Genomic DNA, 14,335 nt, shown 5'->3' with positions numbered 1-14,335 from the left:
CACATACTTTTGTAATAAAAAATGCATGATACTGGCACAAGAAGAGAAGACAGGTCAGAATGTGTGGGAATCTAGAGAATGATAAAGGGGACATTTCCAACCACTAGGAAGATTATTCGATATACTGCACTGGACAACTTTGGAAAAAATATTAAGTTAGTCCCCTAGCTTTTTGCATACACCAAAAATAAGTTGGAGTGAAAATTTAAGTGTAAAAAATAAAACCCTAAGAAGTAAGTACAAATGAATGTTTATATAGTCTTGGGGGGTGAAGGAGGCCTTTCCAGGGATGATACTAAAGGCAAAACGATTAAAGACTGATACGTTTAAGTATCTAAAAATGTAAAACTTTTCTACACCTCCAAACGCCATAAGTTAAATCTTATGAAGATTTCCAGATCCAACACCAGGCTCCCTCTTCCATGGAGTTTTGTCCCAGCCCCCAGCAGCCTGTTACTGCTCCAAGTTCTTGAAATTTATCACCTCAAAAATATACATCTTTTCGAAAGGCTGGGAGACAGGAGGCACACACAAACTTCTCTTAGAGAAGTGCAGGGAGGTACAGGAGGAGAGGAGATGGGGGTGAAGGTGAACCTGGAGCTGGATGGAAGAATAAGAAGTAAAGATGATGAACTTGGGAGAGGGTGTGGGCTTGAGATGCACAGGCAAGAGAGAGGTCTGAGCTAGAGAAAGCCTTGGAGTTCCTCAGGCTGCAGGAGGTGTCATGAATGAGGACATTAAGCTAGATGGAAAGCTAGTCTAGACCCATAGGCACAGGCTGGCCACAGAGCTAGGAAAGCATGAGAAGCAGTGCTCACTGCTCAGCATTGCAGAGGTTGCTAGCGATTCTGGAGAGTGAAGTGGGAGATCCTCTGACCTCCCTGACCTCCTGAAGCCTCCCTGGCACAGCTGGTGCCCCTCCTGTGCCTGTCCCCACTGGGTGTCAGTGTATCTGTCTCACCCACTAACTGGGAGCTCCCCAAGGGTGGGGCATGTCTGCTTCATTGCTCTCCTCTCCTCCCAGTGTTCACTGAAGAGGTCCCCAGGTAGCTCACCTGCAGGGCGGCAGCCCCCAGCTCCCTCTGAGCACTCATGTTCAGCAGCAGATCCAAAGCTGTCTGTGTGGCCATGGCAGTAGACTCCTCAGCTCCTGGGTTGGGTGGGACCTGAGACTTAGAAAGGGCTGGAAAAATGGCACCCAATGCCCTCCCCCTCCTCCAGCACGAGCCCTACCCTTCCCCAGCACCCTGGCTCCCACCCTTCCTCAGAGATCACCTTGCTGGTAGATGATGGTGGCACCACCCAGGGTGTCAGAACAGAGCAGTGGGGGAGTCTCAGGTGACTGGAAAGGTGCTGCCTCTGGGGGGACCTGCAGGGTGGGGATATGGCCAACCCTGAGAGGGCAGCTCAGATTCAAGTGCCAAGCACATACTATGTATTGGGCACTTTATATATGTTGGCTTGTTTCATCTTCACAACCACTTTTAAAGGCATTTACCAGCTCAATGCTACAGATGAACTGGCTGAGGCTCAGAGAGGTGAAGTATCTGGCTTAAGATCTCAAAGCCAGTAAATAGAAGAACTGGGACTTGAACACAAGACTGATTCCAGAGCCTGTGTTCTATCAGCACATCGTGACAGTCCATCTTTTGGCGGGGAAGTGAAGAGGAAACGTGCTCAGCTACAGGACTATATTTCTTAGCCTCTCTTATAGTTAGGTAAAGTGTGGTCATATGGCTGAGCAGGAGCTTCTGGTAAAGTTCACAAGGAAGATACGTGGATAGATGGCAGACATCCTTTTTGCCTTTCCCCCATCCTTTCCTCCTGCTTTGTGCCTAGGATGTGGCTAGGAAGGCTGGAGCTCCTACAGCTATACTGAACCATGAGCAACCACAAAGATGGAAGTGGTATCCCTAAGAGGGCTGGCAAAAAATACAGAGAGAACTTGGTCCCTGATGACTGGCCATGGAGCTGCCACACCAGCGCTGAACTGCTGACGTTTAGACTTTCTTTATATGGGAAAATAATAAACTATTATCACAGTTAAGCTACTGATATTTCCACTCTCTATTACTAGCACTGGAAAGCTACCCCTACTCTGAGTTTAGGGCTGGCATGTCTGTGACCTCAGCTGCGTTTTTTTAATTAAAAAAAATTTTTTTAATCCTCATCTGAGGGTATTTTTTCCATTGCTTTTCAGAGAGAGTGGAAGGAAGGGAGAAAGAGAAACATCGATGTGAGAGAGAAACATCAATCGGTTGCCTCCAGTTCACTCGCCAACCAGGGCCAGGGATGGAGCCTGCAACTAAGGTATGTGCCCTTGGCCAGAATTGAACCTGGGACCCTTCAGTCCACGGGCCAACGCTTTAACCACTGAGACAAACCAGTCGGCACCTCAGCTGCTCTTTACCACGATCCAGAGAGGCAGGGATCACTTTGTTGCACCCAATGTGCAAATGAGGATGCTGGAAGAGGTCACATCACACTGTCATCCTGGCACATGCCCCAGCCCTTTCTGTCTGCTGCCTGCTTGGCTGAGCTTACCTCAGCAGGTCCTGGGGGGCTGGGGGGTGGCCCAGGGGCTGCACTGTGCTGCTGCTTCAGCTCCTCAATCTGTTGCAGAGAGAAAAAGGGGCGACGACGGGAGGGGGGCTCCTCGGGGTGGCGTCGCCCCCATTCCTCAAAGCTGCTTGCATGTCGGCACCGTACGTGCAGGCGTAGATTCTTCTTGTGCCGTGTGCTGAAGTGGCAGTACTCACAAGCAAAGGGTTTGGCCCCTGTAGGCACATGTGGGGGGATGCTTGTGCCTGCTCACCCCCTCACCTGCCCTCTCAGAGAAGCCTTCCATGACCCCAAGGACCTCTCCAAGTGATTCACTCCCAGTGATTCCTTCCTGAGCTCAGGCAAACACACGTGCTGTCCATGGTGGTGGGCCAGGACAGAAGCGAACCAGGTCCACCCTCTGCACTCACAGCCTTCTTGCCAATGCCTACTTTCAAGGTCACATGACCACACACTCCTCTTGTGAATAACAGCCCCCAGGTAGACAGGAATCTGGTGAAGGGAGCCCCTGGCTTCCTTTCTCTAATCTCCCCTAGTGTGCCTGACAGACAGCTGGATACCAAGGAGAAGAAAAAACCAACTGTTGTTGCATGCCTTCCATGGGGCAAGCATAGACTGATGCTGTTTCTGCTGCTTCATCTCCTGAGGGCAGAGCCTATTTAAGTCCCATCTCTAGCCCAGTGCCCAGCACAGATAGGGCTCAGGGAACAAATGGAACTCATTTTTATAACCACCATACGGTAGTTCTATTCCCCCATTTCACAGCTAAGGAAGGCTCAGAGAGGGAAAATGACTGGCCCAGGGCCACCCTGAGAGCAGTAGGCTGAGCTAGAACTGGAGCTGAGATTAGAGTGGCTCCTGCAGAGGGGATTCCCTTTACAACTGAAGGGTTCCAGCTGCTCCTGTGGCTGCAGGGGAGGAGGAGGTCAGAGCTGAGGCTCTGACTGGGAGCAAGGGTGAGGTTAGGGCTGACAGGGAGGAGTGGCTGGCCTGACCTGTGTGCTTGACGGCCACGTGAGACAGGAGGAAGTCCTCTCGGAAGGTACGGTAGGGGCAAAAGCTGCATTTGAAGGGCTTATCGCTGACATGGGACAGCTGGTGGTTCAGCAGTGCCTTCTTGTCCTCACAAACAAACTCGCAAAACTCGCACTTGAATCTGGCGGTGGTCAGAGGGAGGACAGTTCAGCGGTAGGGTGGGGTGGGGATTGCTCCAGCCTCAGGGACCTCTCAAGGGACATACCTGCGGTTGGCGACAGCCTGGATATGGGTGAGCAGGTGCATCTTGAAGGTGTAGCGCTTCTTAAAAGACTTTCCACACTGTAAGGGGTAGGCTGAGTTGGGTGATGGATGACCCAGGGAGGCTTCCTGTCCCCACCCCCACCCAGCCCTTGGCCCCACCTACCTTGTCACACATGTGGGGCTTCTCAGTACTGTGTGTCTTCATGTGTTGTGTGAGTCTCTTCTGCATCGGGTAGACACGGCCACACACGGGACAGGGGAAGGAGCTCAGCTTTGGGGTCTGGAGAGGGATGAGAAGGAGCCAGATGGAGAGACCTCACTTCCCGGCCCCATTCCCACAAGCAGCCCTCAAGCTGGTTCCCTTCCCAGGCCAGGGCCCCAGACTTACAGGATCTGGCCTCTTCTTCCTGGGGGAAAAAGGCATGGGAATTAGAACATCACTTCTCCAAGCCCATTCAAGCCCCTGAGACCCAGTCTCAGCCCTGAGTGTCCCTACTCTCCACCCAAGCCCCTTTCTCTTAGAGTTTGCTGGGGAAAATGCTGAGAGTACTATAAATAAGTTCTGCACTTCACTACATTTGGGAATGGTGTATTCCTTCTCTCAGTCACAAAATACATTTGCATTTTAAAGACTCTGAGAAGTCCCACAGGAAAAAATACTGTTGTACTAGTGGTTCAACCTGATGTCCCCAACATTATTTGGACATAGAAACCCCCTTTCCTTTTTACTTTAGGAAAACCTGTAAGCACCTTGGAGAAATGGCTTTCCCATAAACACAGTCTGAGATCTGAGGACTTACAAGAACTTTTACATCATCATATGTGGCCCAACAGTTGGATTTTTGCATCACAGCCCCACTTGCTGACCACTGAGTCAGCCCACTGCTGAAAAATCCAGTTGCCACCACTGATCAAAAAACAAATGATGTAAGATGTGTAACCTGTTGACTTGATACATTTATATATGGCAATATGAGAAAAGAAAACCAATAATGTAAGTTTACAATCTTGCTTCCCTAGTCTTTTGCAAGTCTTTTGTTCATACTGAGGACTATGTTCTTTGATTTGCAAATCATGTATGAATAAAATTCTCTTTTAATTTCTTTTGGAATTTTTGTTAACAGATCCACCTAGTGGATCCCTGTATCCAACCTCTGCTCACTGCTCCTCCTTCCTGTGGAGCTAACTCGTTCCTGAAGCTGCAGATCTAATTTTAGTTCAGCGAGCTATCACTAAGCTCCTAAGGCTTTTTGTTTTGCCACATACTTGTCCGAAGTCTGCTCTCTCAGTGCCATGAAAGATGAGTGTGGACCAGGAGTCTGGAAATCTTTAGATCATTTACTGGAGCCCCTTTAGGTATACAATTTCCTCTAATCCCCTCAACAATGACAGTTCCCATTCTACAGATGGGAAACTAAAGCTTGTAGCAGGGAAGAGACTAAGTAAGGGACCTCAAGGTCCTGCTACTGCTCTATTTGAGCCAAGTGATCTAGGATAAATCGTCTTCTCTTTCCAATGTCTGTAATGTGTTGTGAATGGGCCTGGCCCTGAGCAGATACTAACTGGAACCATGGTTATCCTGGGCTCCCAGGTTCCCACCCTGTCCCCATCCCACCCACACCCACTGACCGGTCCCGGCTGTGCACGGCTGCATGCCGAATGACATCTTTCCTGTAGACGCTGGTGTAGGTGCATTCATCACACTTGTAGGGCTTACTGCCCACATGGTTGAACATGTGCTCCTGGGAGAGAGGCAAAAGGAGAGTGGGCGGGGGCTCAGACTCCCCTCCTGCCACACCTCACCTAGATTTGCTGTATGAGCAGGATCGCAGAATGAGGGAGTGTTGCCAGCATTGGGGCCTATGAGGGCTGGGGACTCACCCCAACAAGCATAGCTGTGCTGCACCAGGCCCTGTCCCATTGACCATTTGATAGAGGAGGAAACTGAGGCTCAGAGTGAAGTGACTTGCTGAGGTCCCACAGTGACCTTATGAACTTGGAAGTTGAACCCAGGCAGCACAGCTCCACAGCCTACACCCTCCCCACTGCAAGATGGGATAGCCACCCCAGTCCCCCACCATTGAGGTTCCAGAGAACAACTTCCAGGTCACCGGTCCCTGTGTGAGGAAGCACTGTGTGCAGAAAGCACAGGGGCTGTGGCTATTTCTCCTTGAGGATCCCCCACCCCCAGTGATGGCCAACTTGCTGCCTTACTTTGGTCCAGCCAAGTTACAGTTTCCTTGGTCAGTAAAATGGAACTATAGACACCTATAAGAGACCTCCTTGGGCTGCGTGAAGATATGAAATGAGAGTGGCCTACAAGGCCTGGGTACTGGGCTCCTCTCATGAGACACATTACTGCCAACTGCTAGAAAACTTTAATGTACTGAATTAGATAAAACCAGCTTTACTGCCACCTGCTGGCGATGGTGGTGAACAAGCAGACCTATGATGTCCACTACACAAATAGCACCCCTGAAGATGCCACGCCGCTATAGTGTGTGTGACCTGCAAAACCAACCATGGGGGAAAACTACAACCCACTCATGGCAGCCCAGACATGCGCCAGGCAAAGCAGCAGGAGATGGTGCCCAGGAAGGCCCTGTTACCTCCAATTCCCTCTTGGCGCCACCAGTCGGCTTTTGCCTTCTCTCATCCAGCCTCCTTTTCCCTCCATGCCTTGTGCCTTCCCCTTCCCCTTCCCAGCTACTCTCCTTTCCAGCTGCAGCTCGCACCTTGAGTGAGGACCATCGGCGTGAGCGATAGCTGCACTGAAGGCACTTGAAGAGCTGGGGGTCTCCGGCTTCATGGGAGTTTACATGGAAGCGCAGGTCCTCGTGGGACAGGAAGCGGGAGCCACAGATGCGGCACAGGAAGGGCCTCAGAAGTGGTTTGGGTGACTTGTAATAATATCTGCCAGGAGGGTGTTGAGGAGAGGTCTGGCTGGGCTGGGGCCACCCGGCTGCCTCCCTGACCCTCATCTCTGTTCCACTTACTTGCGGTATTTCTTGCCTAGGAAGCGCCTGGAGGGTCGGCCACGGCGGCGAGGTGGGGTGTCGGGCTCCTCCTGGCAGGTGGGTGCTGCGTTCTCTGCATCTGATTGGCTTATATTAGGCTCCACTGGGACCCTATCGGTCTTGCCCAGGGCCACCAGGTGTCCTGGGCCTGAGGAGCTGGGTGCCTCAGGGTCCTGTAGCTCCGGAGGGCTCTGTCCATTCTGGGAACTCACTGGAGGCTCTCTTTCCACACCTGCCACAGACATGCCAGGTCACAAATCAGCCACATCACACCAGAACAGATGTGGACAGGTGTGACACAGGCCAGACAAAATATTTCCCCCACATATAGTCACAGTCCACCAATGGACATGTCAGGTCACAGCATAGATGCAGCCAGGTCGTGGTTAGAGGGCAGCACAGCGTGACTTAAATGTGTGTCTGGAGCAGCAGCCAGAAAGCTAGGGACCTCAGTCAGGAGACCTGCGTGATAAGTTCAGCTCTGCCACTGACTTGCTGTGTGTCCTTAGGCAAAGCTAGTCCTCCTTTGTGTCTCATTTTCCCCATTTGGAAAGGAAGATGATAACTGCTGCTCTAGTGACCTCATGAGAACATTCTAGTCTGGGAAGCAACAGCAGCACTTTAACACTGGTTTCTCTAGGCAGGCTGTGTGGCTGGAGGGCAGATAAGAGTGTTATCTATTCAAGCACATCAATAATATCTCAATATAATGTTTTAAAAGTTAAAAATGATACAGACAGCCAGGCCGGGCGTGGCTCAGCAGTTGAGCATCAACCTAGGATCTAGGAGATCGGGGTTCAGTTCCCAGTCAGGGCACATGCCCAGGTTGTGGGCTGCAGCCGATCAATGACTCTCTCATCATTGATGTTTCTATCTCTCTCTCCCTCTCCCTTCCTCTGTCTGAAATCAATAAAGATATATTAAAAAAAAAAAAAAAAAAAAAAAGGTTACAGACAATGCTGGTAACATCCTGTTTCTTTTCTTTTTAAAGTAAATATTTATTTTTAAAATATATCTTTATTGATTTCAGAGAAGAAGAGAGAGAAAAACATCAATAATGAGAGCGGCGTCATTGATGGGCTGCCTCCTGCACGCCCCCGACTGGGGATTGAGCCCACAACCCGGGCATGTGCCCTGACTGGGAATCGAAAAGGGATATCCTGGATCCTAGGTTGATGCTCAACCGCTAAGCCACGCCTGGCCAGGCAACATCCTGTTTCTTGATTGGGGTGCTAGGTTATACAGATGTGTCCACCTTGTGAAACTGCACTGAGCTATGCACTTAAGACAGGTGTGCTTTTCCATCTCTGGAAAATCTAGGTAAAAAGTTATTTTAAAAAAGGAGACTAAAAAAATGAAACAATTCCCTCCAAACTGCATGTATAAAGACAGCTATCATCTGCCTTTTTGTGAATATTTATGCCTTAAAGCAATCCTAAAAGGCAGGTGCTATCACTTGCATTTATAAAAAGGGGATTCAAGAGGCAAAGTAACATGCTCCAGGTTACACAGCTAGTAAATGGCAGAGCTGGTATGAACGGCCACGAGGAGCCCCAGCCTATAATGCTCCAAGCCTGTGCTCCTTGGACAGTCTCAGGCCTCAGCTTTGTTCTTATTTCAGTAATAATACTTAAAACTTATCTTACTAGTTCAGCTATAAAGACTCAACCTCTCCTGTGCTGTGACAACTTACCACGTAACAGCCTTTCAATAAAGCTAATATATCGTTTCTTAACTCGGGGTTTCTCAAGCCTGGCTCAGAGAGATTTCCCCTTTACAAGGAGGCCAGCAGGCTACCCTGGTTTGAAACATGCTGCTCTGTACAGCACACTCAGTCCCCAGGACTCCACAGAAGCCAGCAGGGAAGGAGGCCATCCCTCGGCCCCACCCACGACCAAGTCTCACCATTTGGGAGGTCCGAGGTCTCCAGGCAAGGCAGCTTCCGGGGCCGGCCAGGTCTCCTTCTGGGTCTCAGTGTACTGGGAGTGGGGCGCTGGGGCCGTAGCTGTCGGCCCCGGGGCTCATCCTCAGCTGGATTGTAGTCGCTGTCCTCTGTGGGGACAGTGAGAGAAGGTGGGGATTCAGTGCTGGATCCACCCTTTCAGCCCTGATCCCTTGCCCCACTTCTCGAAGAAGAGGCCCACTTCCCCATCCCTGTCCACTCTTCCTTCATGCCCACCAGTGATGCCTCCTCCAGACAGCCCTCCTGATGTCCCCGTGGCTGACTGTGCACATCCCTTTCCAGGCTTCTGCAGTCCTTCCTCTGCATTTTTCCTGACACCTGCCATTGGCTTACGCAGCACCTTTATGTGAATTAGAAAAAGGCGCCCCTTCCTCAAGACACTTTATAGACACTGTTAGAAAACAGTTGAAATAAACATTCAAGTCTACAAACTCTATGACTGTGCAAGACACAAAGTCTATGACAACACAGAAGCCATTGGATGAATGTGGCTATTGAGCCCTTGAAATGTGCCTAGCCTAAACTGAGACAGACATAATTAAGTGTAAAATACACACTGGATTCCAAAAATTAGTATAAAAAAAAAAAAGTAAAATAACTCCCTAACAATATTTTATAATGATTGCATGTTGAAATAATACACATATTGGGTAAACTATACAATTAAACTTAATTCCATCCTTTTAAAAAATATGGCTATAAAAAAGAAAAGTACATCTGTGGCTTGCATTCTATTTCTGTTGGACAAATGTGAATGTGTCCCTTAGCTGTGGTTGGTGCTTTTTCAGTGCACAGCCTGCACAACTGCATACAGAGGTCCTAATCCCAGTGCCCCAACTCTTCCATTTTTTACTGAAGGCACCTATGGCTGTTTCTGTGCCAATTCCTTTTACCTGGCTCTCTGTGAGGGCCAGAAAGAGCCCAGTATTTGTTGATGGGGGTGGAGGTAGTATGCCTGGGAGCCACAGTAGCCTACCCTCTAGGTCGTCAATGGCACCGGCATCTACAATATCATCATCATCTTCCTCCTCTGGTGCCTCTTCCTCTTGGGTCTTGGTCGAGGTACCCCATTTCCGTGGACGTCCCTTCTTACCAGCTGCTGCTGCTGCCGCTTGTGGGAAGGGGGTAAGATAAGCTTCTGTGTCTGGCTCTCAGCACCCCATCCCCACCTATGCAGTCCCAGCCAGATAGGCTGCTATCAATGCACCTGGGCGGAAGTGCCGCTCCCGCATGTGGCGTAGTAGTGTGGCCTTGGTGCTGCTCCGGTACTGGCACATCTTGCACTTGAAATGCTGCACCACCACCACCTCCATCATGGCCTCCAGGCTCTGCAGGTCTGGCTCCTCAGTGCCAGAAGCCGGAGGAGGCTGTGCTGGGGAGCTGGACCCACCCTGTGCCTCCTCAGGTGGCTCCAGGCATGTAGATGTAGACGTGGGGCCGTCAGCCAGGGCCTCGATGGCTGCCAGGCTGTGGGCCAGGGTGGAACTGGACATTGGCGATGCTATGGGGGCACCTGGGGGTTGGTGAGGGAATCGGAGGGAAGGGAAGTGGAGGGGGAGGTTGGCCATGAGCTACAGCTGTCCCACTCAGGCAGGCCCAGGAATCCTAGAACCCAACTCCCTACCAGAGTAACAGTGGGGAAACTGAGGCCCAGAGCAGTGGATACTCTGTCAAGATCACACAGTGAGTTTGTTGCTGAGCCTTCCTCTCCTACTCTCACGTCCACTGCAGGGCTTCCTGGGTCTGGACCCTGGAGTCTTACCATCGTCTGGTCCCTGCAGGATCAGGTACCGTGTGGTCTCAGCCCCACCATCCTCAGCACTGGTCACAGTGATGCAGCCTAGTCAGAGATGTGGGGAGGGAATTTTCAGTTGACAATGACAATTGTCATTGCCCACTCATTCTGGCTCACCGGTGTGACTCTGAACCAGCTGCATCGCCCCACTGAACCTCGGATGCCTCTCCACTCCCCACCCACCCAGGGTAGGGCTATTGGGAAGTCTGGTTTGTGTGCCATGATGACCCACAGTCATACAGATGCCATGGCTACCCAAGCTGCCCTGCCTATGACCACTAAACCTGGAGAGTTCCCCTCCTTCCTCTCCAAACTTCCCCAAGGTTAAGGTCCAGCTCCTGCACCAGTTTCTTAGGGTTGGATTTCCAGACCATCCCAGGGTTTTTCCTTTACATGCATCATTAATAGCAGGTACAGTTTGGAAAACCATGAGCTCTGGAGTCAGACCATCTGAGCTCAAGGCCCAACAGTTGCTGGAGACAGTGGGTAAATTATTTTACATCCTCTGTGCCTCCGATTTCTCATTTACACTGTGAGGATAAGAATAGCACCTACCTTTTGGGGTTCCTGGGAGGATTAATGAGCTATTGGATGTAAAGTGTTTAGAACAGACCTCAGTATAAAGTTAGGTGTTACTGTTTATTTATTGAGTGCTTATCATATGCCAGTCACTATGCTAAGAACTTGACTGTACTGGCACATTAAATCCTCACACCATTTGCCACTATGAGGTAGTTATCATCCCCATGTTATACATTTAGAGTGGGAGAGTTACTTTCCTCAGTTTTCACAAGCAGAGATGGTTCTACTGGACTCTGCAGGGAAATCCCAGGGGGCCGACTCTTGCCACCCTCTGCCTGACTTACTCTGGATGAGGTCGGGCCCGATGGTGGACTCGATGATCTTGTCGATGGCTGAGCCCAGGTCTGAGGAAGAAGCTGTGCAGTCGGACACCAGCATGTTGGGGTCTGGGAGTGCGCTGGAGTGCACGAGAGCTGGGGGGCCACCTGCCACCCCTGCCACTGGCCCATGGGACACAGAAGATGAATCAGGGAGGTAGCCATGGGGCAGGGGGTCCGTGCTTGAGCTGCTCTCAGATACTTCCTCCTGCGGGACAGGAAACAGGGAGAGAGGGAGTTTAGGAGCCAGGGATGGGGCAGGGCAGGCTGCCACCCTCTAGATAGAGCTTCTAGGCCCAAGGACATAGTGAGTGGAGACACCCATACCCTCGGCCCCATTGAGTACTAGTGAGAGAAGCCCTCCAGTTGCAGAGCTCCCTAAGAACAAGTCCCAGGGTACCTGGCTCTGGTCAGGTAAAGGCCCCATATCCCCTACACAACAGCCAGGTGTAGCTATTTTTGTTCCACTTTCGAATAAGCTATTCCCTCTGCCTGAAATGCTTCTCAGCATTACATCATGGCTAAATTTTCCCAGCTTTCTTCCCGCCATTTGGCTGGTACCTCTTCTTGGAAGCTGACCATGACCCAAAAGGCCAAATTAGGACTTCCCTTCAGTGCTGCAGTCGCCTGTGTTCCCACATCACAACACTATTTACTGTGTAGTGTAACACCTCCCAGGTCTGACTGTACCCTCCATAAGGGCTGGGACCACATTTGTCTTGTCCCTGCTGTATCTCCAGGATCCAATGCAAGCTGGGCACATGGTAGGTCCATCTCTGCTGAATTAATGAAACCCTGGACCCCAAAGTGGGGGCCATTGTTGTGCACCTCTATAATGTCTTGAAAATGATCACTGTCTTGCCCATAATAACAACAGTAATGGCTAATACTTGAGTGTTTATTATGTGCTGAGCACTGTTTTAATTGCTTTGCTCATATTAATTAATTTAATCCTTACAAAAACCCTATTGGGGCAGGTATGTTCATCATTCCCACTTTATAGGTGAGAAAACTGACAGCTACAAGTTGGGTAGCTTGCTCAAGAGCAAGGGTACTAGGGAAGCGGCAGAGCCAGGAGGAGATGGTTTTACAAAGTGTTTCCAAGAGAATGCCTGGTGGGAGCTCACAACAGAGTATGCTCAGAAGCAGGTATTCCTACTCTGTTTTACAGACAGGAAGACTGAGGCTCAAAGAGGTACTCTGTGAATCAGAGGCAGAGGCAAGACTTGAACCAGGACACCTATCTCCCAAATAGTGATGACAGTGGGTAGTGCAGTGGGTAAGACCACAGCCTAGATCTGAATCCTGGCCCTGTCAGCGCTCCGTGCCTCAGTTTCCTTTTCTGTAAGATGTAGAAAAAAGTGTTATGTGCTTTACAAGGTTTGAGGCTTAAATGAGAAAATCCATGTTAGGGGCTTGGCATGGCGCCTGACTCACGTTAAACAAAAAACAAATACTAGCTACTGGCCAGCCTTACTGGCTGCTTCCCCTTGGCTGCCAGGCGCTGCTGCCTGCGGTCCCCACCTCCACCCACTCCGGCCAGCACGGTCCATACCAGAGAGTTGCTGCCGCGGTCCGAGCTTTGCCCCACTTCCGAGTCGTCGGCCTCCGCCGGCCCCGGGGCTGCCGCTGCGTCGCTGCTGTCGGCGGACACCGCTTCTGAGGTGCCCACACCCAAGTCGCTCTCAGAGGGCTCCTCTGGCTGGCCAGGCCCAGGGGCCGCGTCACTACTGCTCTCCACCTCGTTTTCCTCCATGGGCTCGGGGGGCCGCCTGACAAGGGGGCGCAGGGTCTGGGGCCTTCACTCTGAGAGAAGAGGTGGCGGGTGCTGGTACAGGTGGGCCACCTTACTGGCGCCGGCAACCACGGCCCACCCAGCAACACCCGTGTGCCCATTTTGCTGACGAACAGACTGAGTCTCCGACGGGGTGGGGCTTTCGCGTGTGCAGAGAGGGGAGCTTCGGTAAAACGGGACCGAGAAGCCTTGCCCTTCAGGCCAGGGCCCTTCCCCATCCCCGGGAGTGTGGTCAATGGCCAGTATGACTCCTCTCTCCTCCCCTCCACGATTCCCTCACTGTGGTTCGCTGTAAGGGTCCCGTCAGGGCCCAGTGGTTCAGCCCTTCGGCATTCTGAGTACCCCTGGGTATACAGGGTCGGTGGTACAGCCCACAGGCCCCCTTGGTCAGTGGCTCGCTCCCCCTTCCCCTAGTTCCCTCGCGGAGGGGGCTGACAGCTACGGTCCCGGGGCCTGGCGACCCGGGGCTGTCCCCGGCGCTGCCTGCGCTCCAGGCCCGACGCCATCTTGCGGCGGCGCCGGGTTTCCGCTCAGGCAACTGCGAGAGCGACTAAAGGGCCTGGGACCCCGGGGCCCTGTTCGGACAGCCCCGCCGGCCTGGACCTTGCTGCCGGGTGTTCCCGCAGTGTGGGCCCACTTCACGGCAGGGTGTAGTGGGACGACCTGACTCTACTCGACGCTCACCGGACGCTTCCGTAGCGGCGTTCCTCTCCGACTCCGGCATCGACGAGGTCGCCATCTTCTTTCCCCTGCTGCGGAGGGACCCATCGACCTAGCGTAGGCCGGAACTACTTTCTACGGCGACCTGGAGAAAGAGAGGTTTCCAGTGTGCCGGAAGGTGTCCCCGAGGCCTCAAAACCATAGTGGAGTCTGGAGAGAGGCTAGGATTTTATACGTGCCTTAGTATGGGTGACGGAGTCCGCTATGGTTTAGGGACTACTTTCTCTCATGGCGGAGTGTTACAACGGGAGTTGAACGCCATCTCTGCTGGGCCCCTACCTTGGGCCGCAGGGTTGGGCGCGGCGAAGGCCGCCCTGCTGCTCGGGGCGTGGCTCCCAGTGTCCT

At 51.8% G+C, this 14,335-nt stretch overlaps 1 protein-coding gene across 5 annotated transcripts in view; it reads right to left on the bottom strand.

Annotated features, from left to right (window-relative positions):
- Window positions 1-14,335, bottom strand: part of ZNF335 (zinc finger protein 335) — a 20,178-nt gene extending 5,843 nt beyond the window's left edge. For 2 of the 5 annotated variants that reach the window (XM_081149491.1, XM_081149495.1), the window contains exons 1-17: window positions 13,955-14,036; window positions 13,031-13,281; window positions 11,443-11,683; window positions 10,544-10,621; window positions 9,989-10,294; window positions 9,758-9,892; window positions 8,724-8,870; window positions 6,798-7,050; window positions 6,537-6,714; window positions 5,431-5,543; window positions 4,190-4,208; window positions 3,965-4,081; window positions 3,803-3,879; window positions 3,558-3,718; window positions 2,545-2,777; window positions 1,276-1,369; window positions 1,056-1,150 (exon numbers count right to left, since the gene is read on the bottom strand). In XM_081149491.1, the coding sequence (XP_081005617.1) occupies window positions 1,056-1,150; window positions 1,276-1,369; window positions 2,545-2,777; window positions 3,558-3,718; window positions 3,803-3,879; window positions 3,965-4,081; window positions 4,190-4,208; window positions 5,431-5,543; window positions 6,537-6,714; window positions 6,798-7,050; window positions 8,724-8,870; window positions 9,758-9,892; window positions 9,989-10,294; window positions 10,544-10,621; window positions 11,443-11,683; window positions 13,031-13,231 (2,448 nt within the window). In that variant the 5' untranslated portion in view covers window positions 13,232-13,281; window positions 13,955-14,036. Of the gene's footprint in view, window positions 1-1,055; window positions 1,151-1,275; window positions 1,370-2,544; window positions 2,778-3,557; window positions 3,719-3,802; window positions 3,880-3,964; window positions 4,082-4,189; window positions 4,209-5,420; window positions 5,544-6,536; window positions 6,715-6,797; window positions 7,051-8,723; window positions 8,871-9,757; window positions 9,893-9,988; window positions 10,295-10,543; window positions 10,622-11,442; window positions 11,684-13,030; window positions 13,282-13,954 lie in introns of all 5 variants that reach the window. The other 3 variants (XM_081149492.1, XM_081149493.1, XM_081149494.1) reach the window with 3 other exon arrangements.

Source organism: Miniopterus schreibersii (genome assembly GCF_964146895.1).
Source record: "Miniopterus schreibersii genome assembly, chromosome: 10".
Taxonomy (NCBI): domain Eukaryota; kingdom Metazoa; phylum Chordata; class Mammalia; order Chiroptera; family Miniopteridae; genus Miniopterus; species Miniopterus schreibersii.
This window is presented reverse-complemented; position numbering and strand designations above follow the sequence as displayed.